This window comes from Typha angustifolia, chromosome 4, assembly GCF_048772165.1.
Source record: "Typha angustifolia cultivar Huaian chromosome 4, ASM4877216v1, whole genome shotgun sequence".
Lineage (NCBI taxonomy): Eukaryota > Viridiplantae > Streptophyta > Magnoliopsida > Poales > Typhaceae > Typha > Typha angustifolia.
The window spans coordinates 8,735,340-8,762,481 of NC_133242.1; the positions used below are offsets into that span (position 1 = coordinate 8,735,340).

A 27,142-nucleotide genomic window follows, 5' to 3' on the forward strand; every position below is an offset into this window, starting at 1 on the left:
TAATTGTAGTTAATTTTTCGATTTGCAACAATAGATTTTAGTATGTATCACATATATAAATTATGTGCACTCTATTATAATAATATATATATCGATGATTGAAAATATATACACTTAGTTTATATGCTAAACTAAAAATAAATATAATTAAATTTCAAAAGCACCATAAGTAAGTTTTGAGGATTAAAACATACCTTATACCTTTGACTAATCGATTATATTATACATACAGCAAATAATTGATAAAAATGGACCCTCTTAAAAAATTATTTATCGAAATAGTCAATATATCAAATTATTATAAAAGGTGGGACTGCTTTAGCTAACTCCATTGTCATGTCATAAATCGCCCTTAGAACCACTAAAGTGTTCTGTTATTTATATAAAAAATAAATCATTGAATAGTTCAATGCTTTCATAAATAGTTAAAAAAATGTTGAAAAATTTAACGGTTCATATATAAAGTAACTCGGTACAATTAAAATACTTTGCATATATAGAAGATAAAATATTGAACTATTCAGCATTTTATATAATAGTGATACGGCTTAATTATTCGGTGGTTTATATGCTATATAAATTACATAACAATTCAATAATTTTTTAGGGAACTTATAATATAATAGCTGCATTGACCAAATTAGACATCTTTTAATAATAAATTTGGTAGATAAAACGAAATGGTAAATTATTTTAAAAGAAACTCATTTTGGTTAAAAACAGTTCATACAACTGACACTATCTTACTATTACAACTTTCATAGATATTTTAGTGTCTTACTACTATTGGATCACTTATTTAACCCAAAAATAATGGTGAGTGGAAACTTTATATTTCAACTTGTTTTTATAATTAGAGCAATCTATTGTATGCTAGAAACAATATTGGTCATCCTAAGAACATGATGATTGACGTACAAATTCATACGTTAGAAATATTCATCATATAATAGATTAATCTACTATTCATATCAAAGGAATATTATTAGGTATTGAGCACTGCTATTCAACTCCAAACATTGGATAACTTTATTTAGTTGTAAATATCATGATTTTCAAATATTGTAGTGAGAAACTATTTATATATATGCAGAAACCTAATGTTGATAAGACTGAAAAATTAAATAGTGAGAAAATATCCTTAATTCAGTCTTAATTTTGCCAACTCTTTATAGAGGCATTAGTTCACGCTTCTAATTCATCTACACTTTATTTTTTTTATCTTAATTGTGTTTCTTGTTTGCTTATCTGAGAACTGATTTTTGTCATTCGAAAGCCTTTCCAAGCAAGTGTTGTTAGATATACTGTTCCCTTTGATGTGCCAATTAAAACTATATGTAAATCCTATTTTGCTTCATAAAATCAAGGGGAAAAGGTATTTGATGTGCCAATTAAAACTATTCAACTTATAAGCATTTTATCATAAAATACTAATATCTTTGGCGGTTAAAGCAATATATAAATTGTTGATTGTTTAGGGCATTTTTTAGTTGAAATGAATAAATTTCAAGTCTACAAACTAGACATTAATCAAATCAAAGTTTTATTTATGATAAGATCAGTCGCTTACAAAATCAGTGTTTTATATTTTTATATTAAACATAAAATACTAATGAGATCAACAGTTTATGCTTGTAAGATCAACAGTTTATTTAGTTAAGTTAACAAATTACACACGTAAATGCTTATATGAATTTGAAGGAACAGGTTGGTGCATTCAACGTTTTATGTACAATATAAACGCTCATCAGTTGATAAACCCCTGATATCAACCTTTCATCTTGTTAACTACAAACTACACACTGAATTCTCCAGCATATTAAGTTTGTGCTGTAGTCCATTTTAATATATAGAATCTGGGAGAGGGCTAGTTGGGTCAAAAACTCCTATTTTGGCACCTGATAGTCCTGAATCAGTTAAACTTACCTGATAGAAAACAACATGAATATGCATACACAGACACAGAGAGACGTAAGCATACATAAATTCGAGTACAGACAATCTGTCACATATACACCCACTTCAGATTTGTAACACAATGCATCTAACAAACTGACATATCAACATTTTGATAACGTGATAATCATTTTTCCAATTTCCAGCTCTTATTCAACAATGTAACTCCTTTTACAAGCCCATTTTGGACAGAAAATATATTTGTTAGAAAAGAAAATGAGAACATGATCTACACTGGACCAACTAGGTTGAGACACCTCCCTGTGAACAGCCTAAATGATGCAACACTATACATATCAAAGAGTTTACTTTGCAAAACTACCAACTATTTTCTATGTATCCAATGCTTTAGAAAACCTAACTAATCAATGTGCTAGTGTCTCTTTCATTTGCATACTTCCATCATCACCTGAAATAGAAACTCAGCATCGTGAGTTACAGGATTTATAAAACTAACAATGGTGATGTAATGGTGTGTCCTGAATTGTAGTAGTCACCATCAAAATCATGTTCTACGAGTTGATTGATGTGTTCAGTGGTGGCAACTATTTTACAGAGAAGGGTTATGCCCTATGCTGGGGGCAGAGAACGCCGGCAAGTAGGACACTCCATCTTTATATCCATCCATCTTTGCAAGCAGCCAGAATGGAATAAATGATCGCAAGGTGTCATCTGCAGGAATGACAATCAAGTGAGTATATTGTTCGAGTCTTATGATTTTCAGTGCTCTAAAAGGATTCTGTAATACCATATAGTCATTCGTTCGTTGTGCAAGGTCAATTCCTGTCATGCATATCACACAATCGGTAGCTTGAGTTGTATCATTCTCAAGCTTCCTATGATAGCTGTATTTTTCAGGTAAGATCTGCAAACATTGACCAACAACTATATGTTATCCAAACTATAATTTACTCAAGAACTTATAACAATTTCTGTAGTCTAAGACATTAAAAACTTGATAATTCATAATAAGAACATCCTATTTTACAGCATCCAGCTGTGCAAACATGTATTTTAAATGATGATTGCCTAAGAAAAACCAAGGAAAAGTTGCTCAACTTTCTCACAGCTCCTCATTGGCAGCTTGCACAACGTCTTAGTATTCCACTTAAAAAATAAAAAAAATAAAAAAAAAACTAACAAGACTCAAATACAAGTTATATCATTTTTCAATTCTTGTTTAGGAAGTTAAACGAATGAGCAAGATCATAGTCCATTTTATAACAGGCAATTGAAGACATGAGAAAATAGTCACATCTAGCTCCCCTTCCCCAAGGATATCAGAGATGAATTTTGCTTTACATAATAAAATAGAGATTTGATAACTAACTATATCTAGAGTCTATTATTGGGAGCTCGAGACAGCCATGAGAAGTAAACATAGAAATAAGATCGACGACATGTTTCTTGAACTATAGAAATAATTTAAAAGGGGTTATTAGGTTGAGAGCTTCTCTAGATATTGCATTAATACTAATCCAAAAACCATTGTTTAATTTGGTGTACCAAATCTGAAAAATAATATTTTAAAAAATTTATTAGACTTAGATACAGCCTTTTGATATCCACTTAGATTAAATTGATGCCAAAAAAACTGTATTTAGTCATCCCAATCTGACTCATCTTTTTCCTCTCATTTTGATCCCAATCATCTCCTTCCTCTCATTTCGATCTCAATCCATCTCTCTTATCTCCTCATTTTCATCCTCAATCCTAACTCATCTTTCCTAACCTCTCTTCTATTCTCCTCTAATTAGACACTTGTTTACTAAATACGTCATAATGAAATATAATCAACCAAACATGTGTTTCACAAATACAGCGTTATGAAATACAATTAACCAAACAAGCCATTTATTTTTGTAAATACAACATCTAGAAAAACATATATTTTTTAATACATGTATTTCTAAATATAAGAAACTAAACAACACCATAGTGTCAGAGAGAGATTAGAAAATTATCTTGCCATGAGCATTAGATATATAGTAAATAAACGGTAAATTATCTCATTATGCATGAATTCAGTAAACAAAGAAAGAATTTTGAATATCAAATTTAGATACCCCTAAATAGAGATTTCTAATTCATAAAAGAGATTTCTAATTCATCTCAACAAATTATGTCACACTTGAAAAGACATGCCAGGGAATTTCAAGCAAGTTAATAGAACACTCAAATGTAAAAGAGATTTCTAATTCATCTCAACAAGTTATGTCACACTTGAAAAGACATGCCAGGTAATTTCAAGCAAGTTAAACACCTTCCTGCATTACTCTCCAAGCAAAGAGAACTTCCAATTCCATTTATGATGCCACATTGCAGCATTCTAGTAATGATTTATATCCACTTATTCCAGTTTTTCAGCTTAACAGAGCTTCCATAGGTGACCAAGTGTTAATCATTTTTCTGCCTGTAAAGGTTCTTTGGTAGTTCTATTTTTTTTTTCTATTTCTTTGAGTGGTTCAAAGCCAATTACCCAACATTTTCTGTAGCATAGATCTTATCAGTTTTTGATGGAAAAAATGGAAAATGTTACATATCTTATTTATTATTATCTACTAAGTGAAAAAAAAATTACGGTTTCTGCAAATCATTACCTAGATTGTTGAGATATTGCCCAAAAACAAAATTAAATTTTTACAATTCAACTCTTCTATTTTAAACTAAAATTTTCAAAAGCCAACTTCCTTTAATTTCTGTCAGCTTCTAAGAATATTCTCACATGTTCCAACTTCGAACTAAAATGGCAGTTTAATTAAAAAAGGGGACAAATTAATGAAACTTAAAGGGAGTTGCTTTCTGCAAAAATAATTGAAAATCAGAGGTTTGGATTCTCAGTTGCTGATTATAAAGATATTTTCTTCAATATCCTGATAATCCAGGTGGCATTATGCAAAAAGGCCAAATAGCTATTCTAGAATGAAGAAGAAAAGAACTTCTGTCATGGTTGATTAAGCTTCGGAAATGCTAACCTGATGAGGAATGAACCAACGAGAACCAAGGTAATGCTGTGATATAAGGATTAATGCTTGCATTCCCATGAATGATCCCAAATATATGCACCATTTCATATCTGGCTCAATGTGCATGAAGTTGCTTGGACAACCAAATATGTATAATGGAATTGCAAGCCGAGTGACACTCATGCCTAATATGTACTGAGGGTGTAGGGGCTTTCTCGTATCCCGGATGACATTTGTGACTATTTGCGGTGTCCAAAAGGAATACATGATGAAAAGAATAGGGCGTAAGAAATTGTGCAACTCGTACATGATAATAATGCCTCCCAAAAGAATGCCATCTGAAAACAAAATTTGGTTAGGCATGTTGACAGATAAAAGTACAATTGAACACTGACTTGCAAAAAGATATGCCAAAGTAGAAGTAATTAGGCATCGACAAGGAAAGAAACGATAAAGAAAGTATGAACATGGACTTTGTACTTGAAGTTTTATCATCATAGAGTAGTTATATATTGCACCAGTATCACTACAAATTAGTGACAGGAAAATAACCCAATTCGCACACACACAAAGAAAAGAAAAACTAGTATCTGACTAATTAGGAAATAATTTAGCTTAATTATAAAAATATGCTGCAATGATGAATGTATTTCTGCCATATACGGATAATGGCAAGTCTCAAATGTAACTTGCCACAAAAAAAAAAGGAACCAGGCTGCCACACTAGCTAAACATCCCCTTTTTTTCTGGCTTGATGATACTGAATGGTAGAAAGAACAAATTATGATAAACAACAAGTTTATATGGCACAAGCAGAATGAATAACTTAAAAAGTAGAATAAGATTAAAACTCATTCCACTTATTGAATAGCTTTTGCAATAATAAATTGCAATAAGAAAAAGAAATTCTATCTGATGCACTAGTTGGTCAAATTCTACCAGCAAACTTGCACAAGAATTTTCATGCTACACTTCTCGGTTTTAGCTTAAGATCCACATTTTCTTCAACATGCCTCTATCAGACAAGTGACATAAGCATGCAATCGTATGTATCAGATTTGGACCAATAATGACAAAACTCTAAATTAGAAGGGTCATGTCATGGTGTATGCTCTGATCACAGCACCTTGTCTATATTCAAATTGATCAAATTGCTCAATAGAGGAAACATCATATTTGTACATTGATCCTTATCTTGCTGTTATATTTTTCATGGCATGATCAGTTTCTGCCTTTGCCATGAAAACGCTCTAGCTTGTACTAAACTTGGTCAAGTTGTCCAACAAACCACACCATCACATTTGGACACGGATTCTTTATCTTTCTGTTCTGGATTTATGTCTGAATCGGCTTTTCCTGAGTTGCCTTTGCCAAGAAATAGTCTAGTTCATATTCAACCTGGCCAAGTTGCTCAATAAACCAGACAATAATATTTTGACATTGATTCTCATCTTTCTTTTTGGGTTCTTTTGTCAGGATCAGTTTTTGACAAGTTGACTCTGCCATGGAAAAGGTGTCAATACATGCCCTGTTGTTGGACTTCAAGCCAGTCAAGACAATTATTTACCATGAGCTGGTTATGCTGTGACCGTATTTCCATATGTATACATCCACATACATATAGTCCTGGCTTTAGTAGCTGCAATAACACCTACATCTCCTAAATCTCCTAAACTATCACAAATTTTCACAGACACCCCTCATTTACTTTCTGTTGCACTTTTTGCTACCTCAACTATCTAATATCTCCAAAATGTCCTATCAGTTTGTTGCTCATTTAGCTTTTCAACTAAAAAATGTCACGTGGCTATCATGTAACCAATTTTAGACACTATGAGGATTGTTTTCCTTATACCCTTATTTTAGAGGGAAGAAAGAGAGCTGATTGCAGAAGGACAAATATGGAGGGGAGCAGGAGATGTTCAATAGATGAGAGGGCCAAAAGATTAAAAATAGCTGAGAGGAGGTGACAGTTCAAGAATTCTAGGTATAATTAACCCATTAAACGATTAGCAAAACAATTTACTTGGAAAATGAGGAAAATTGAAAATGAAGTTGAAAAAAAAAATGTACTTCATTACCTCAATAGCAAATAAAGCCAAAGCTAGAAATAATATACAATTAGGAAATGTAAATGAACCATGAGGAAATTCTGAATTCTGATATATATTATCATGGAAAAGCAAGATTATATTAATATTGATAATGGTAAATGAAATGGAAATGAATTATCTTTACAAATTGGTCTATTTGGAAAGTTATACTACTAAATTAATATTAAGGTCACCTTTGCATGCTTGCAGGTAGTAATGGAATCATTGACAGATTTTCTTAGAAGCATGAAACAGGCATATTTTTTTATAACAGAATGGTGGTGTTAATTAGGCAACTATCTACTGGATACTGGAGAAAAGAAGGTGAATCTCAAACTTTTCTCCAATCCACAATGTAAACAATAGAAGGTATCTAGGAAGCACGGATACTTCCATAGCCTTGCCATAGCTATATCAGATACTATATTGCATATGATACATATCAAATACTTCTCGATATGTAGCATATGCTTCCGCAAAGTATCCAATTTTCAAACAAAAAAAAAAATTAACATTATGGATACTTCTAAGATACTTTTTGGATATTTCAGAGAGTTCTACCAAAATGAGCCAAATTGAAGGAGACTATTACCTTTAATTTCTTATCCGATCATGAAGATTCTCTTTGTGAAAACATTAAGTTTGCTTGTTTATTTTATGACAAATATTGGAAATTATGTTACAATGGTCAATTTCTTATTAAGTAACAACTGTTTATCTTCCATCTTATTTATAATAGTAGTGTAATACACTATGTAACATAGTGGAACTTATGGTATGAATGGTAGTTCTCTTAAAGGAAAATTGGAGGTATCCTTATAAAGTTATAAACTATCAAACACAAAAATAATGTATAATTCGTCAATTAAGAAAATGCAAGTATACATATATGAGCTAAGTATCCTAGGCTTATTGTACCCTTATTTTTAAAGATATGCTATATTGTGTCTAATCCATATCCAATATTCATATCCATGTTTTGTATCAAGTTATGTAAAAATAATGGCAGTTAGCAAATTTACTTACAGAATCGACTATATAGAATAGAGAGTTCCCGCCTCATTGTTTCCCACCCTTCTCCACTGTTCAAAGGTCGACTTGCTTTCCATATAGCAAGGAGATATCTCATCTCAAAAATAGAAAATACGACAAATTTGAAGAAGGCAGCTGTTGCAAAAGCATTAAACAGTGATTCTGCAGAGACAAACCAAACAATTAATAGCAATCTAAAATTTCCATTCACTCCCAGAAAATTTATCAAGGTAATATGCCTAAAAATTAAATGACAAAAAAGATTATCAACAATTGAGTATAGTAATCTCCATGTTGAGAAACACTAAAGAGATATAATTTGCTTATGATATTTGCTAGAAGAAGAGTCATCATTGAAAAACATAACAAGGCAAAATAATATTTGCAGAAAATTGAGGTAAAATTGTTTTGCTACAAGATCAAATATATGCAGAAAGAAGACAACAGTAAATTGTATCAATGGCAATGAGAAATCTGATTATCATCCTGGAGAATTTCCACTTCTATTCATGTTCTAGCCACATCAAGTGTTGAACTTTTAAAATGTAATGAGATAAATCATACATGTTTAAGACCCAGAGGGATTTGACATACAATAAGATGTTGTTTGGAAACCCTAATATTACCAAAGTAACTGAGTAAAACTCTAAAGGTAATTAAGTTTGCAGAGTATTCAATTTCCAGGACCTGTTTGAATGACAAAATAGAGTTAGAAATACTCTTCTTCTACACCAAAAGCTCTGGAATTTTTGGATAAAAATAATATAGTCTGACCTCTGTAAACAGAACTCTCGAGAAGAACACTCCTCCCAATTTGCCTGTATATAATTTTTATTTCTTCTCACTGATAGCTTTAACTCAAGCAAGATATATAGGTGATCTATATCAGCATAATATAGAAAATATCTGAAAGAGGCTTTTATTTAGGTTATTCCTCCTCAATTACAACATAAACAAAAGGTTTGCCCCTAAAGCATATCCACATCTGCTACCATAACTCTTTTACAACTAAATTAATGACTGTTTATTTTGATCAAATGTTCCACAATATGACAAGTTACTAACTGAACTAGTTACAATGAATTTACTTTAGTAACAAGGTTGACTAATATACTTATCCACATTTGAAGTCAAGCAAGCGAGCAACTAAGCAGAAACAAACATTATGGCAGTTTTTTCAGATGCAGTGCAGCATCAAAAATTAAAAACAGTAAAACACATTTAAAGTCAAGCAAAGTAAGTAACTAAGCAGAACCAAACATTATAGCAGATTTTTCTGATGCATTGCACCATAAAAACATAAACAACAACTGAAGTAAATTTACTAATTAAAATTCTAAAGTTTGATGTTACAAAACAAGCAGAGCATTTTCATGGAAAGCAATTGATTATTATTATTATCCCTTGATATTTTTATAACATTTGGCCACTGGCATACCATCACTGAATAATCATTATGCTATTAATCGAGGAAGTCACAGAATATATTAGCATCTTCAGAAAAGATGGATAACAAGCATTTCATCTGTACAAAAGGCTAATGGTGACATATAATTAGTTATCATCTTACAGGCAGATTATTACCTGTTAGACAAAAAACCAGTAATGTTATATAAGAGTTACTCCTTTTCTATCTAGAAAACAAGTATTTCATTTGTACAGAAGACTAACAGTGATAGAAGGCTAAAAGATGAATAACAGGCATTTCATTTGAAAAGAGCTAATAGTGACAGAAATTAGGTATAATCTTACAGATAGATAACCTTTTGAACAAATTACCTTTTAAACAAAAAAGAAAACAAAGATGTTAAAAGTGAGTTACTACTTTTCTACCCAGAAAAATGGCTCACTCATCTTTTTCGTGAGCTGAATGAGTTTACAAACAGCTATATATTCCCAACAACCCAATTAAAATGAGAATTTTACTGACTGACATCACCACTAAAGATGCTACTGGAGAACATCATATTCAAAGCTATGTGCTATGCTAGCCTAACTTTTTCAATGAACTTAATTGGCATGGACAAACAGTACGCAGAAGTAGGAAGAGTCTTGCAGGAATGTTCTTGGCTGCAAGACTCATCCGTCATTTCACAGTTTGCTATCAATGCACATGAGAAGTCTCATACAATGGAGCAAGATTCACAAAAGCATAACTTCCAATCCTCTGTCCTGGCATCCAATTCAAAGTAAATATGTTGACACCCATAAAATCCCAACTTGCTTTTAAAAATAATTGTAACAAATCCATTTGGTGTACTTGTAAGTTATAATAATCCAAAAAATTTAAAATTATTTTTAAAGTAAAAACGTCAGAGATAATCTTTTATATATATAAATAGATTTATTTTATTCTTTATATATTTTTAGGATCTAGAATAGATCAAAATCTTTTATATATTAGGTATCTCCTTGAATAAGAAAAGAGATTAAAATCTAAATCCTACATTATTAAAACTTTCTTTATAGAGAGAAAAAGACAGCAAGTACAGAGAAAAATTGGAGAGAAAAGAGAAAAAGAGAAAGGAAGAAGAGGAAAGATCTCATCTTGAACGCTACCGTCTCTCCGCTGGATATCAAATCATAATTAAATTTAGTGTGAGAGATGACAATTCTCTCTCATACCTAGATATTTTACGCAAACAATTTCCACATAAACCACAAATGAGCGGATTAACTTAGTTTTACTCCACTAAGTACTGGACTTCTTTCGTACCTAGATTTTGATGCAATACAAATTTGGTTGCCTAGTACTGAACGTCTTTCAAACCTTTGGATAAAAAAATATATTAACTAATTTGGAGTTATTGATATATATCTAGTTCTTTTAGATTTTAAATTTTGTGGAATTTAATATTAAGCCTTTGTGCATCTCAAGTTCTATTGAGGTATATGATCAGTCATGATTTCGAATTTAGATCATGACGGTACTAAAATCATACAATATGGAAAGGAGTTATTCCTTTTGCAAATAATTAGTTAATTACTAGTATATGCTTGCTTTTGCAAATAGTTACTAGGATCATAAAATGTTATAAACTACCAGTGGAATCGCAACAGGGATTGTTAGAACCAAAAAAAAAAAAGAAAAAAAAATATTTGGGTTGAGAGAGGAGGGTGCACGTGCTCTGCACGTGCAGCCCCTCCCCCCTCCCTCTCTGGTACGCAGCGAAGCGCGGAAAAGAAGGATTTCATCTAATCCGAATCGGATTAAATTTAATCCTCTTCTAATCTATAAATTAACCCTAATCCTCTCTCTCCTCAACCCCCCCCCCCCCCCGGCCCTCTTCTCTCTCTCCTTCCTCCCTTCTTTCGCTTCTTCCTCACCGTCGGAGTCGTCGCTGTGGGATCGGATCGCCGGAGCACCGCCGGAGGAAATTGGGACCACTACACTCCTCTCCGGTGAGCCCTCTCTCATCCCTCTAGTTTAATTTAAATTTAAATAGGTAAATCAGAAATACCTAATTCGCGGAATTCGGCCTAGTCGGCAAATCTGGCCGGCCGGCAGCTTCGAGTCGCAACCGCATCGTCACCGGAGGCTTCGTGCTCCAAGCCTAGTGTCGGAGATGTCTTCTACGGGGCCCTCGTGGCTCCGATCGGCGTTGGCTTCCGCGTCGGCTGTCGGTGATGAGTTATCCTCCACCTCGTGAGGACGACAGAGAAAGAGTAAGAGAGAGAGGGAGAGGAGAGGTTGAAGGGTGGTCGTGATGGGGTCGCCGGCGAAGGGTCGCCAGCGGTCACCCTCTCCCTTAGTCACCTTCTCGCGTCGACCGCGAAAGGGAAGAAGGGGTTGGCTGGGCTCGGGTGAAACCCGAGCAAACCCCCTTTTTCCTTTTAAGTCGGGTTCGGTTCGGGTTTGGATTTTGGATCCACAAACCCGAACCGAACCACTTAAGTTTGGTGGGCTAGGTTAGCCCATAGCCCAGTCCACCTAGTTTTGGGCTGGGCCTCGATCCAACCTGATTAATTAAATTTTTTTGGAATGGGCTGGGCGCAATAGCCCAGCCCAATCCAATGGGTAATTTTAAACCCATTTTAGTTCTTTTTGGTTTTTAAATTTTAAAAATATTGTTATTATTCAAATTAAAAATTTGAATATTATTTATTATTTAAAGTGGTGAATTCTAGTACGTGAGCTAAAGATTTGAGGTTTCGGTTGTCTTACCTAGACTCAAGTGAGTGGGTTCACTCACATGTTTATTTTATTGTATTTTGTATTATTTTGTCAGAACATATAAATTTTCTGTGTGTAAATTATTTATTTCACCCTTATGTGTAAAAATTAAATTGTTGCAATTTCTGTGTGCAAGTCCATTTATTTTATCCGTACGTGCGAAAATTTAATTGTTTTATTTTCTGTGTGCATTTAATTATTATATTCAGTACATCACCACACTTCATACTAATATTGAAATTTGTGAAAAGAAAAATGAGACTAGTATTAATACGACTTAGAGAACAGTCCCGGTATAAATCGTTTGCAATTTTCCGTGGTGACTCAAGTCTATCTGGAAGTCCAGGGGAAAGTCCTAAATTAGATCACTGCGGTGACTTTCTTAGATGACTCTGGCGAGGTTAGGGAACAGTCCTAGGAAGAATGAGAAAATTTCCTAGGTGACTCTAACTTCTCTCAACGGTTAGAGGAAAAGACAGTGTGTTGATCACAGGGTGATACCCTCTGATGACCCTAACCGGATCAGCTATGAAGAAAAGTCCCGAGCGTCATCTCGAAGTGACTTCTAGTTGATGTGGATCCACTGGGTTTAGACCCATTGAGACATATGACAGTATAAATATCAAAAAGATGTTAATATGTTTAAAATGTGCAAGGTTACAAGTTGTGACATCTCTCTATTGTTATCATTGTTATTATTTAGAGAGCATGCCTATTGCATATTGTGATGGATATTGTTGCTTTTAGTTTAATTTATTCAGTATTAACATGATTTAAAATTTATTTCGCTTTCAAGTGGATTCCACTCACTGAGCTATAGTTGTTGGCTCATGGGTTCTATTGTTTTTTGTATTTGTTTATTTATTTCAGGTAATAGTCAGCGGGGCGACTAAGCGAGATGTACCCGGATTCCACCTCCACTTAGGATTCACCTATTTACCTTTACGCTCTTTTAGATTTTGTACTTTAGATTAGAAGTTTTTATTTTTATTTAGTTTAGAGACACAAAAACATTAACATTATTTTTATTTTGATTGCAATTAGTTATAAAATTATAAATAAGCACATTCTCATTTTATTTATTTATTTTGTCATCGTATACGTAGAGAGTATTATTAAGGCTTCGTGCATCTCAAGCATATTGAGATGGATGGCCGGTCATGATTCCTATTTTAGGTCGTGACAGGGATCATTGTTCATTAACCACATAAATAGGTAGAATTTCTAAGTGCCAATTAGGATGTGCATAACATGTAAGCACTTGATAATATTTCATAGTAAAGTAGTTGCATAGTCAACATATGGCAATGATAAAAGAAATTCACTCCTGGTCATTTAAAAGGTTCATTGAGAGGGAATTTGGTCTGCTGCAACATGTTGCAGCAAGATGCATTAATTGCAGTGCTTAGCAATGGAAAAAACATCTATTATAAAAATTGGCAAAGAATTATCATGCAAACCAACGATGGTCGTGCCGGTCGGCATGCCCCGCCGTGCCAGTGGCACGCCCTACATGCCACTGGCATGCATTTAAGATATTTTTAATAAACTTTTTAGGATATTTAAAAATATTTTTCCGTCTTTGATAAGTCAATCTTTAGTTTTTGGTTTAATATATGAATTAAAACATTAAAACCTACATTATAGTGTTTTATCTTTAGATTATTTTTGTAAATAGCATATTTTATTAAAGATAAAGCAACAGTTAAATATAAATATTATTTAACACAAACTATGATAGAATGCATTCATTAAAACTAATATTAATGATTGAACACTCCATAATATATTTGAATACATAATAGTCTTTACACAAATAGAAATTTTATAATTCTCCTATAATATGATATGAATATCGTACATGCACAGCAATAAATGGCACTGGCACATACAAATCATAAGCATATGCTGATTGTAGATATAAAGTATAATAATAGTGTTCTAGCTCTGGTGGGTATAATTGATATGATAGTAATTATGATGAACTCTTATTATCCTATGGGTGCATCTCTCATAATATTCTGCTACCTACAGACTCAAGTCCTCTGTAAAAAGAATACATCTCTAAGAAGATTGTGTAACAGGAACGCATGTCTCATCTCCATTATCACCATCACCAGACTGAGTCTCGTTATTATCACCATCACCATCATCATTATTATCTCTAGTTTCATTATCATAATTTTATCTAAGTCTTCTAAATGATCAATTGATCAGTTGATTCGATAATGACTGATGAAAATAAAAAAAAAAATTTAAAAAAAAATTGGCTCCACATGGCACAATGACTAGTACGAGGCCGTGCCGAACGGCACATAGCCGAGCCAGCCCGACACGGGTCAACACACTTCGGCATGGAGATGTGTCACTGACACACCTCGTGCCAAGTGCCATGCCATTACTGGCACGGCCATCCATGATGCAAACCACAGAATGACAGACTTGTGCAAATGATTAAATCTGGATATTTTGAAGCAATTTGTGATAATCCACAGAATGACAGACTTGTGCAAATGATTAAATTTGGATCCTTTGAAGCAGTTTGTGATAATCCGTATAACATGAACAAGAACTACGATGGCCTGTATAAGGTGTGGGCAATTACCAACATCAATTTGCCAGGATGGCTACCAATAGTCAGCATTCAATCAATGATAATCAAGCATGGATACTCACTAAATTTCAAATCTATGGATGCTGCAAGCAGCTTTGAAGGAAAAGAACAAGTAAATAATGTGATATATATGATATAAGTTTGTTGAAGGAAAAGTATGCTAATGAACTGTACAAAGTAAATAGCATGAAGAATGATATAAGTGCCTAAGATAGTAAGATGTTGCAACTAAATATCTATGATAAATCCTTCAACTATCAGTACTCATTGCTTGATACTCATAATATGTAATGATGTAATGGCAGGATGATAACTAGTCTTAAAGAGACTCACCAACTAATATACCAGCAGTCAAATGCAAAAGACAGAGGTATGCATCCATAATAGCTTGTTGCCCAATCATCAAAATAGACACTTTAGCTGCACCCTGCAAGAAAGATTACAATTCCATATTTCTTAAAAATATCATTTTATGATTTTGGGCCTTTGGCTGACTAATGTAAAACAAAAAAAACATTTTATACACACTTCACATTGCATACACAACACAGACTGCTTATTCTAGAAAAGAAGTGCACTTCGAAAAAAAAAAAAAAAGACAGAAGAAATTCTTACAGATTGGGTGTTACTATGCTCCATTTGTCTGATCAACAGTAGCACTTGAAGAAAAGAGATCTAGTGTACTTGTCTTAAGGAACAGAACCATAACAATAATAATTATTAAAAGGACAAATTGAATCAATAACAAAGCAATTTTGAAGGATACAAAGGTGACCATCAGTGTATAATTAACTGCTTTGTTATAGTAAACATCAATGTTTAGTGAAGTTGCATTCACTAAAATTGGTGGTAGACAGTCTCCATCATTGCCAACAGCAGGACTCTCCATCAATCCCTCCAAACGGTACCTATCATGGTCTCCATCTATTAACAAGAAAAAACAATTATCAAAGTGCAAGTTAACAAAGATGGAAGTAGATTCACAAACTAGAAAATAAATTGGTTAAGAAATTGGATAATAAGTAGATCCAAAGTGAAATGTTTCACTTTACACAAGAATCAATACCAAAACCTAATCACGGTTTCTAGACCTTGCATAAAACAATCCTTTTATTACATTCAAAATACCAAAGAATTATGAATGAAAAAGAGAAAAAGACCAAACATAGATTTGAATTGCTTATATTTTAATAGAAGGCTTTGTGATAATTTACTGTTTCTGTTCTCTGTATTGCTGAATTCATTTATCTTACATTTGATCATATGTCCACCAATATTTGCTTGCAATTTTGGGTTGCATTAGTTATGAAATTAATTTCATCTTGTTGCCTTTTTTCCTTGTGGTATTGCAATATGCAATCATTTTTCTAACAAATGTACAGGCATGCCACATGTCCAAGTAACACTTGAACTTAGATCCAACTAATTAAGGCATTATGATGCATAACTGCATATGCCAAAATTGGATTATATCTGCTTGCCTGCTTTCCTTGTGGTATTGCAGTGTACAGTCTGTTTCCCAACAAAATGCAAGAGATTTGCTGTCTAACAAGATAATTCTCAACAATTTAAAGCATGCTCTTGTTCTTCATGATGTTCTTACTGATAATCAATTTGAATCCAGATTATGCATTTAAAGGAAGAAGAATTTGAGGAATAAATGATATATATCTGGTTCTGGATCATTCTCATTCTTAAGGCACCCTCAGCTTGAATATGATCAGACTGGTTATGTTGTGAAATATGAAGTTATGGCGGACTTGTCCTCACCATCAGAACAATTCACATTGATATCCACAAATGTGCAAATCCTAATTGCAGTTGAGTTAATTTATTATATTTGTTCCTTATTCCAACTTTTTGAGCAACGTCAATTATCTGCTTCAAAATTATCCATCCAAAATGCAATTTATTCATGTTCAGTTTCCCACTTCCCCTGTATCACAAACAATAAAGGGCATCAATCCCATAAAATCTTACTTTGACTTATGGGGTATTACTATCAGAACTACAAGATGTACACTCAATGGCCAAGCATTATAGAAGATTGGCAAAGTTAACAAGAATAAAGAGTATTAGACAGAATCAGGGATTCCAGCTACCAATGCAATGTAGTCAACTTTATCTGTTAGAAGTTAGAACAACTTCCATCAAGTCTCTACACTTATCCTTTTTTTCCTAAATAGATAAATTTACACTATTTCTAAATCTTAGATAGATGGCACAAAATGGAAAAAATAAATTTCCTTTTATAAATCATATAATGTGCTATGTAAGCTTCGCTCATTACTGAGGCTGATAAAAGAGATTCTGACTATGAAATAGTTGAGTAGGATATTCAAGTTAATTCGTTTCTCAAATAGATCTCTATTTAACACTAGAATCAAAGATGGTCAAAGTACTACCCAATGTCTACAGGAACTTCTAGAAGGCTGTTCTAGTGATGTGACATCAATTTCCAATTAGATTATTTACTTTATCTATTTGAACAATTATAATATTAGCCTAACTTGTGGGAGATGTCTGCACCATTTTGCTTGACCATTGGACTGATTATTAGTCTAGGTAATCAAGCCAGGCTAGGTTCAATTTGTGAGGTGCCCAATCCTCATGGAATCCTCATGACAACTCTTACACTTCTTCTCAACCCTTAACCATTCTGAAAGAACCTTGGAACTTTCCAGCAGAGCTTCTTAACTATCTTAGGACTTTCCAACATACTCCTTACTTTTTCCAAAGAATCTTGTGACTTTCTCAAAAAAACTCCTTAACTCAAGTTTCTGATCAAACAATTATTCCCATGGAAAATTATTTCAAATCTGCTATAGTTCAAAAACTTATTCCAACTACTACACGATTTGCAAAGGACGCCACATAACAATATTATTACATATGACATCTGGAAATTACTGACCAGGCCAGATATTGTGAAACAAGAATGACATAATTAAAGGATTCAGATACCATTTTGGCTTGATGGGACACGCGAAACCTGAGCAGCTATCTCTATGTTACAATGCTTCTCCATATCATATGTAAGAGCTGATAAGAAAAGATATAATATTACAATGGTATTACAATGGCACATAATATGGGGAAAATTAGACGTAGTAGCTTACAATATTTCCTTCTACTTTTGCTTCTGGAAGATTCTTGAAACACTTGAGAGGAGAAAACTCCCAACTGTTTGTAAAAAAAGAAAACAACATTAACTTCAACTGCTTGAAAAGAATTGTTCAAAAGAGAGTAGTTGATAACAAGTTCATGGATATCCTAAGACACAGGCCAATTAAGGTGCATAAAAGAACATTGGGGTCTTGTAATGGCCGAAATAAACAACCATTAACCTAGAGAATAGAATAGTCATTCATTGCCAGCTCAGCCTAATCACACAAAAGGATAACAAAATTTATGCATATCCACAACAACATAATAATTGAAAGAAGGTGCTGCTGTCCTAAAAGCAAAGATCCAGAAAACCAGAACAATTTCTTCTGAAAAGTTGAGATAAATTTAAAAAAAAAAATAAGGAACATCAAAGGAAATTCCACAAAAAGCATGGAGTTAATATCAGAGAGAAAATGATACAGAAAGTCAAAATTTTCAAAGATGCTAGGCTAAGAATAAAAATAAAATCTCAAAAGTCTTCCTTGATCATTTTTCTACTCACTAATCTCTTCATTTAAAGGAGTTAATAAAAAGCAGAGAACTATAAGCTCATGAAAAGGAAAACTAACCAAATTGAATTAATAATTTTCTTTGTTTTCCTGAGGGATGTCATAAGGTTGTTAGTCCATCCCAAATATGATTCTTATGGATCAAAGTTAGTCCAGTATATTTATCCTTCTTTTAACTTATTACTTTTCTGGAAGTAGCTATTCAAATTTTAAGAAATAGAAATATTCATTAATCATAGCTCGTAGCTGATCTATTTACTAATTCTCTATGACAAACATCATTCTTAGTTTTTCAGATACGTATGCATATGTGCATATGTGCGTATATATAAACAGAAGGCAAATCAAGCATTTATTGTTAGTTTAGTATCCTTCTCCCCCAATATTATTATTATCCATCAGAGTTACTGTCACATCAGACAAAACTGAGCTTGGATAGAACTAAAGAACTTGTAGTGAGGACACTTGTACTTCTCCATCGACCTCTCATCCAATAAATTATGCAACGTGCTCTGATAAATCATGTGAGTTTCATGCCTCCTCCTATATAGTTGCTTGGTTGTTTGTCATCATTCAATTGATTGAATATGCCTTGCATAAATCATGTCAAAAGATTCAAAATAATATTATAATCTGCTCCTAAAGTTCATATAGTTTTGTTTTTCATTAGATATTTTGAACAAATATAAAATCATCTTAAGATCTTCACTAAATGTGATATTCATTTTCTAGATTGATTATGAATTATGATGGCTTTAAAGAATGGAAGGAACCTATTATTTAGAAGGGAGGATTACGGCAAGATCTAGAAAACAAGAGGCTTTCCAACATATGAAAAGGACCATAATACCAATTTTCTAGATATTTACTCATCAACTACTCTAATCACTTAAGCTGTTAGAGAACATTAGTTTTTATTTTATATTTTACCACTCACTCTCAATTTTGGGCTTTAGACATTTTTGATAGGCCCAAAAAATAAACTTGACTTTAACAAGGTGGAAATTTTATATTTAAAACAACAAATGGACCTAGCTAAATCTGAACTTATGACCTCCTACTTTCGTACCATGTTAACTCACCAGCTATCAAAACAAAGAGGTCCTAAGTTCACATCTTGTTAGGCATACCTTATTGATTAAACTTAGGTCAAAAAAAAAATGCCTCCTACCATTTACGTCATGTTTACTTTTAGCACATATTAAATAAGCCCAAAAATGAGTGTTAGAACGCTGTTGTCAAACCATCAGCATAGGAGTCTGGCAAAATTAGACCTCTTTCCTCCTCCTACATCACAAGCAATTAGTAGGAAGAAATGTAACCCTCCTATGCTCATACAGAAAGAATATGAACTTGATATGTTCCGCGATTAAAATACATAGTTGTATCCTAGTGTGTAAATTATATAGTTGTGTAAGTTTGTATTTTATTTAATCAAGAAAGCATCCTTCAACATGTGATAGAATATACACAAGGTCATTTCCAATTTATTCACCAATGAAACTAACTAATTATTGTTATAACTCTAAAAGCTTAAGCTCAATTTTATATTGAGACATTTTGATGGACCCAAGAAGTGAACTTGATTTAAATGGGTAGAGATTTTACATTTTAAAAGATAGATGGGTCTAGCAAAATTTCAACTCAAGACCTCTGCTTTAATACTATATTAACTCAGTTACTACTCTAAAAATTTAAGCTATTAGAAAATGATGATTTTTATATTTTATATTTAATAATAATAAATTGTTAGTTCACTAACATACTAAATATGGACCTCCACAAAATCCATCTCATTCCCCAAAAGTTAATATCTAAGGCAGCATGTCTTAAAAGCACAAACTTCTAGGAAATCCTTGACATATCCTTGGACTCTCAATAATGTAGAAAATTCTTTAAGCATCAAGAAGTATCCAGACGGTATACATTATGAGATAATAACAAAAGTATAAAGTATAAAGCCTTAAAACTCATAAACATCTTCTAGAATAACCAAATCCGAAAATGAAGAAAATAGCATGAACACAAGAACTAAGACAAAACTCTTAGTTGACAAATGCTAACTAAACATGAACTTCATTTTATGTAGCCTGACACAAAACGTCAAGAAACTACTTTAAATCTTAATTACAAAGCACACTCACATATGCAGTAAGAGAAGTGTTTGTTCCTCCGTTGTCCTTAAATATTAAGATCATTTAATTAAATAAGACAAGGAATTGCACATAAGTTTGTGGTGATATCCAGAGGTCTAGGACATAACTCATTCAAGAGTAAATAAAACATCATCTTCTTAAAATAAGATCCTTTTGAAGGACCAACACAACAATATATGTACTAATTACCAAATGATATGGGTTGGACAAAAAGTATTCCTCTTCTTGAAGTGTCTCGCTCTCTCCTCCACTACAATGTTTGATAAAGTTGTATTAGTTCCAACTTCCAATCTTAATGAATGACACAAAGTCTATAAAGCATGGAGACAGAGATTTTTCTGAAGAGACAAGATCAAGAGGTGCAAATCAAATAATATAGATAATGCCCAAGACTTTCAATAAGTATTATGAAGGCAAAAAGTTTTAAATCAATTCACAAAAAAGGAGAGAAAAGACAATATTCAGAGATACAATCATCAGTTCGTTGAGTAGGTCAATCTAAAGTGGATACAGACTTTGTGCATAAGCATACACAAAATATAAGACCAACATAGTTGTCACAATTTAAAGTGCACGATGGACAAAAGCTGAACCATCTGATTACCTGAAAATAATGAACCAAACTTCAATAATTGAAACATAAAATAGATAATTGTAGAGACCGTTCTGCCACATCCTAACATGAAGCAATACCTCAGCATATGTAGAAGAGGATGCACAAATATTCAAAAATAAATAAGAGGGAAGATCTCTAGAACCTAAGAGATCATCAATAAAGAAGATCTCCAGAACCTAAGAGAACCTATGGATATAGTGAGTGCAGATAAAATGGACACTTTGATCATCTTCCTACAAGAAAACTTTTCAACTACTAATTTTATCAAAATAGCAAGGCAACATTAGTGCACATAGCTAACAGGAGAAGAACTTAGTATTGGCAAGGAAAATGTAATGCATCCAGAATAATGTGGCACCAGATGGGCCGCAGTCGGCACACCCCATGCCAGTTGGCAGGGCAATCCATGCATGAGACTATGCAAAACCAAACCCCTTTGTGAATGGCACTGAGACCTAACAAAACCTAACAGTGTCTCCCCAATAAAAAGAAAATCAGGTCCTCAAAAGAAAAATATCTGGCATGTCTTCATCAGAATATTTAAACTTTAATATACTAAGATTCACATGCCTCTTTGTATGTCTTGGTTTCTCTTCCTTCTAACTCGGAGGTTTCAAATCATTTCACATAATAACATAAAACATAAGGAATTGAATATGTACATGTATCTATGAGGCATCTAACAGGAAACATCAACTAAGCATATATCTGAAACAGAAACTTAGAAGTGAAAGAGCACATCAAATACAAAGAAGATACAAATTATCCGCCATTAGAGATAACTCAGAAAACAAAAAGAATAAGAAATTGACTAGCTTAAGCTCTACCTGTTTGCTACCATTCTTAGTTGCTTGAAAGGCCATATGTATACACCTTCTAGTCTTATTTGAGCTGCTCCATGATCATGTTCATTGTCAAACACATCATGGAAAGTAATTGATCCCTGTCATCATCAATTAGGGCAAGTATAAATTGTTTTAGATTATCGAACTAGAATAAGATTATGCTGATCTAGTATTTTTTTTTCTTTCTTTTTCTTTTTTTGCCCAAAGCATGATCATGTTAAAATAGTTATAAGCAGATTGAGCAAAGAAGATGATTAAAAGCAGGTGCAATTAGAGCTGCCTGCCCAGACAGGTAAATAAGGTACAACAAAAGAAGTTCAACACAAATTCTCTTCTAAACCAGCATTTAGCATGAGAAGTATTAAAATGTCAAATAATAAAACTGCCAAAAAAAAATACTGAAAGATACAATGACAAAGAAAAATGTCACAACACGGCGATATAAAATAAGTCCAAGGCGAAAACTAATAGCAACCTAAATATGACAGTACATGACATAACAAACACAAACAAGAATAGTTGGAAAATAACCAGTAGATCATAAGTTCATAACGAAAGATATGCACAAGGAAGTTGTACAATGTCGATTTCTCGATATAACTGTTAACATGTTAAAAACTTCCATATATTCATCTGCCTACTTATTGACCAGATTAGTAGATTACCTAGGTGAACAAAAGTAGTCAACATTACATGGTATTTGGAACCATTAGATATAATCCATGAAATTTCAGCATATGAATGTGCATTAATAGCATCATGAGCTACAATAGAGATGAAACTGAGTTCCTCTGTCAGACCTATCTCATTATCAACCTATCTTAGGTGTATCAAAATAAGTGATGACCAATTGGATAATATTTTTAATTGCATTTCATAAGTATAATAATCATCTCTATCTGGACCATAATAGATAATAATTACTTACTTATAAGTTAGCCTTTAAGTAGACTTGATAGTTGATTCATCTTCTACTGTCATCTACATTGGTACTAGACAACTTATAATAAATGTTTACAAATGCTATGTAGTGCAAAGGAAACATCAGTAGCTCTGCCCTCTTGGAGAGATCAAATAAACCCTGAAGAGATTTCTGGCAGATGTCCAGAATTCTCAAAGAGCAAAGTGAAGATTTTGATCTCCACTGCTAAAAGGCATCATAAGAGGCAAAAAAAAAAAAGTTTTAGAAAATCAAATGCTTCTAAATCAGCCTCAAGTTCATGCATATGCCATATAATTACCCTTCTATTTGCTTCTAGCTGCTGACTTTGGATTATACATTATGCAACATTTATGGAAAAGTCTTTCTTCTTAGCTACTTTAGTGTAAGAGAGCACAATTTGAGTGGTGCAAACTGTATATTTTGTATTGAGTCCATTAATTTTATGAGGAATACAGTTAATGGGAGCCCATAAACATATTCCAGCAAAGGAGTATTTTAATTCTTACTAGCAGAAAAGAAATCATGCTTCAAAGTATCAATCAAGACTCAAGCGTAAATTCAGTATCCGCCATTACCCATTACCAAAACAAAAGCAGGCCCGAAATCAATTTTCGCTTTGTTTCGCCCTAGTATCGACTCTATTTGTCCAGTATTAGTCACAACGGTTGTAGACACATATTTTGATTTTTCTTTTTTCTTTCCTTTCATGCGGACTATATTGAATCACATCGTAAGTTGGATCTAACTTGAATCCAATTCAAGGCATCAATTATTGATGTACTAATGTCTCGGGAGCCACATTTTACATTTCCTTCCCATTTTCTTTCTATTTTCTCTGTTTTCCTTTTTGTTTCTTTTTGTTTGTCCTTTTATTCTCTCCACCCTTATTACCTTTTCTTTTAAGGCTTCCTATGACCACCAATGTTACAAAGGTGGTTGTTAGCCTCATCAGCAAGTGGCTTCTTGCCACTTCTGTCCCAAGATGATGACAACAGTGAGCACATAAATATATCGAATCTATCCAGAATTCAATATTATTCTTAGTATTTTCACTATTCATACTATAGTATTAATATCTTATTTGAATAATATAAATTATCTTATCAGTCACTTTTTATGAACTTTTAGGATGTTTCTACTTTTTATACCATAGAATTTAAGTAATTAAAAAAGTAGCCTAAAATTGAAATGGAATATTGCCGATACATATTATTTCTTCTAACAACCAATATCGATACCTATATTCAGAATCATATACTAGGGCATCACACTTCAAAGTTCAAACTTGGTACTGAAAGATATCAAAACAGCAGATCTCAACTTATTTGCACTCATACAGTTATATGTCTACAAACATTTAACTATTTAAGAACCATCAGACATTAATGAAACCCTAGTTGGCTAAATTAGAGAAGGTTGGAAAGCCAATTTGGGTACAAGAGCTAGAAGCAAGGTTCAAAAATGTTTTGGGATATGAACTGACTAGGTAGTGCACATGAGATTGTTTAGAGATTCGTATTTCTCATTCTAGATACTTAAAACAGTTGGATATCAGATTACATAGATTCATATTTCTCATTCTACTTATGGTTATCCATAATTTAATAATTAGAATGCTTTTGTTCAATTAGTTACTTGGAACTTTGACATGAACATTCTTGGGTTACAATATCTCAGAATTCACTTGTGAACTCTGACAAAAAATTTATAATCCTTTCCTTCTCTAATTTATGCTTTCTTTTCGTTTGTCGTGTAAAATGTTTGTGCCAATTTATCATACTTGCTAACATTTGGCTACTTATGTTACTTGGGCAATGATAATTACAAAGTATAATCCTGCTCATGGATAGGTTCTTCATTAAGAAAAAAAACAATAATTTAACATTCATATAGTTTATTAGTAATTATTATTTTATTATAAGTTATATACTATTTTATTATTTTTGTTGTTAGACAAAACATAGCGACATAACATGCATCCGCGCATCGCTGCAAGGAGTGTGCCAACCATGGCAAACAACCTAAGCACATTTGTATTTCTTCCCTAATTGATTCCTTCCTCTAAGAGCAACCATAACCCTTCAAATTCCCCTTCTCATCTCTAGCTCTCCCACACAATCTCCCAACAAGAACCAGGGCATGGCAGTCAAACCACTACCCATGGTGAGGGCATCAAGCAAGTTGGGATCCCTCCCCCCTTTCTATCCTATCTTCTCTTCCCTTAAAAAGTCACCCATTACTAGCACATTTCTCTGCATTGTAAACAGCAGCTTTCCAATGCTTAGCAGAGGTCCTATATCAGGAAGCACAATAAACCACAGCCAACCAGGTAAATAAAGAACTGCAACCCTGTGATCCACTAATTTAGCAATATGCCCCCACCTCAGTACCATCTGGAAACAGCACAGATGGTACAGAAAATCCATCATTAACATCACATGCCTGTAATTAACAACCCAGATAAGGGAACACTATAAGTATAAGAAATCAAGTTGTGTTGTGTTGTGTTGGATAAGAAATCTCATATACTAAGTTACCAGTATGCATCCCAATAAGTTACCAGTGCGCACCACCTCAGTACCTTAATTTTTTTTCCCAGTCAAAAAAATATATATCAGCCACTTGGCCACTTGTAATTAACAAACAAAATAAGGGAACTCTATAAGTCTCAGAAGTTGAGTTGTGTTGTGCTGGTTCGTAAATCCCATACGTAGAACCATAAATTTATACAGAAGAGGCAGAGTAAAGAGTGATAGCAAGCAACAGTAGAAACTAGAAAATGATAGTTGACTTGATTATGAAGCTACATACCAGAAAACAAAGACTAAAGAATAGTTAATGTTGTGGACACCACCTTTAGACATGTGTACTCGCGCAGGCAGCATGCGCAGGTGAGCAGCTCACCGGGTGACACTCTGGTTGGGCAACAGGTCATCATGAGAGAGATTTTTATGTTGAGGGCATTTTGGTCTTTTACATTAGGATATTTTTAGTCTATTTTTCTTTTGTTCTTTTCGCCTATATAAGGTCTCATTTATTTTAGAAATAAGGTCAATTTTAGAATAGACATTCATTTTTATTATTTTCAAAATGAGATCCTTATTCTAGAAATAACTATTCTTATGTTCACTTATATTCTAGATAGAATAAAAATATAATAATTACCTTTGATGTGATACAAAGTGAAAGAAAAGATGAAAAAGATTTGTATTGTTTTTTACAAAATTACCATAAATACCATTTGACTCGATATAAACTAGGTTGGTGAGATTGATATCAAAAATAAATAAGTAATTAGATTAGTATGTGGTATAAGATGTAATCTTAATGAATAGTATTTGTATTTTAAAATGGGGTTATTATGATGTTTAGCTGCTATTCTAAAATAAGGAGTTGTATTCCAAAACATAAAAAAAAAAGTCAAATCTAAAGTAAAGAGAAGCTAAAGGTTTGAGGTTTTATTGTTGAAGGTTAATGAAAATTTTCATATTTTGATATTGTCTACTCTTTCTCGTTGGTGGATTCTCCGGGCTTCTTTACTTTGTTCTTTGCTCGTACTCTCGTTCTACATTCGCCAAACTCAACAGTCGCCAAAATCGAGTTGTTCGTGCTACGTCCAATAACCGACCACCAACAAACCAATCATATTCCCCGCCATCATTGCCATAAGTAAAAAAAACCAAAAAAGCAAGAGAGCATTTAGAAAATAATGAAAGTCAAATTTGGGTTTATTCCCTTGACCTTGAAATTCTGAATTTCAAAATGTGAATTTCGAGTGATTTGCCATTTCCTTAATATCCTAACATATTTAGCGTTTCCTAAAAATTTTCCTTCCTTAATCCTCTCGTCAAATCCCAACTATACATAACAATCCAACTCATAAATCTACCCAAGCCCAACTATCCATGACAATCCAAATCTACTAAAAATCACTTCTTTTTTTTGCCCAAATTTACCAAATTTCAACCCCCTCAAACACACACCAAAACAAAAAATTCCAATAAAATCCCTCACCTAAACCCACAGATCCACATCCAAAACAATCCAAAATACAACCAACCCAATTCGTG

General features: G+C 33.0%; 1 protein-coding gene across 5 annotated transcripts in view; it reads right to left on the bottom strand.

The window, feature by feature from the left end:
- Positions 1 to 2,066: 2,066 nt before the first annotated feature.
- LOC140759039 (transmembrane E3 ubiquitin-protein ligase FLY1-like) overlaps positions 2,067 to 27,142 on the bottom strand; it is a 35,909-nt gene continuing 10,833 nt past the window's right edge. For 3 of the 5 annotated variants that reach the window (XM_073095496.1, XM_073095494.1, XM_073095495.1), the window contains exons 5-15: positions 22,112 to 22,227; positions 20,858 to 20,918; positions 17,955 to 18,018; positions 17,800 to 17,877; positions 15,602 to 15,759; positions 15,451 to 15,510; positions 15,169 to 15,262; positions 8,042 to 8,209; positions 4,932 to 5,260; positions 2,705 to 2,821; positions 2,067 to 2,628 (exon numbers count right to left, since the gene is read on the bottom strand). In XM_073095496.1, coding sequence (XP_072951597.1) covers positions 2,527 to 2,628; positions 2,705 to 2,821; positions 4,932 to 5,260; positions 8,042 to 8,209; positions 15,169 to 15,262; positions 15,451 to 15,510; positions 15,602 to 15,759; positions 17,800 to 17,877; positions 17,955 to 18,018; positions 20,858 to 20,918; positions 22,112 to 22,227 — 1,347 coding nt within the window. In that variant the 3' untranslated portion in view covers positions 2,067 to 2,526. The remainder of the gene's footprint in view (positions 2,629 to 2,704; positions 2,822 to 4,931; positions 5,261 to 8,041; positions 8,210 to 15,168; positions 15,263 to 15,450; positions 15,511 to 15,601; positions 15,760 to 17,799; positions 17,878 to 17,954; positions 18,019 to 20,857; positions 20,919 to 22,111; positions 22,228 to 27,142) is intronic. The other 2 variants (XR_012104197.1, XM_073095497.1) reach the window with 2 other exon arrangements.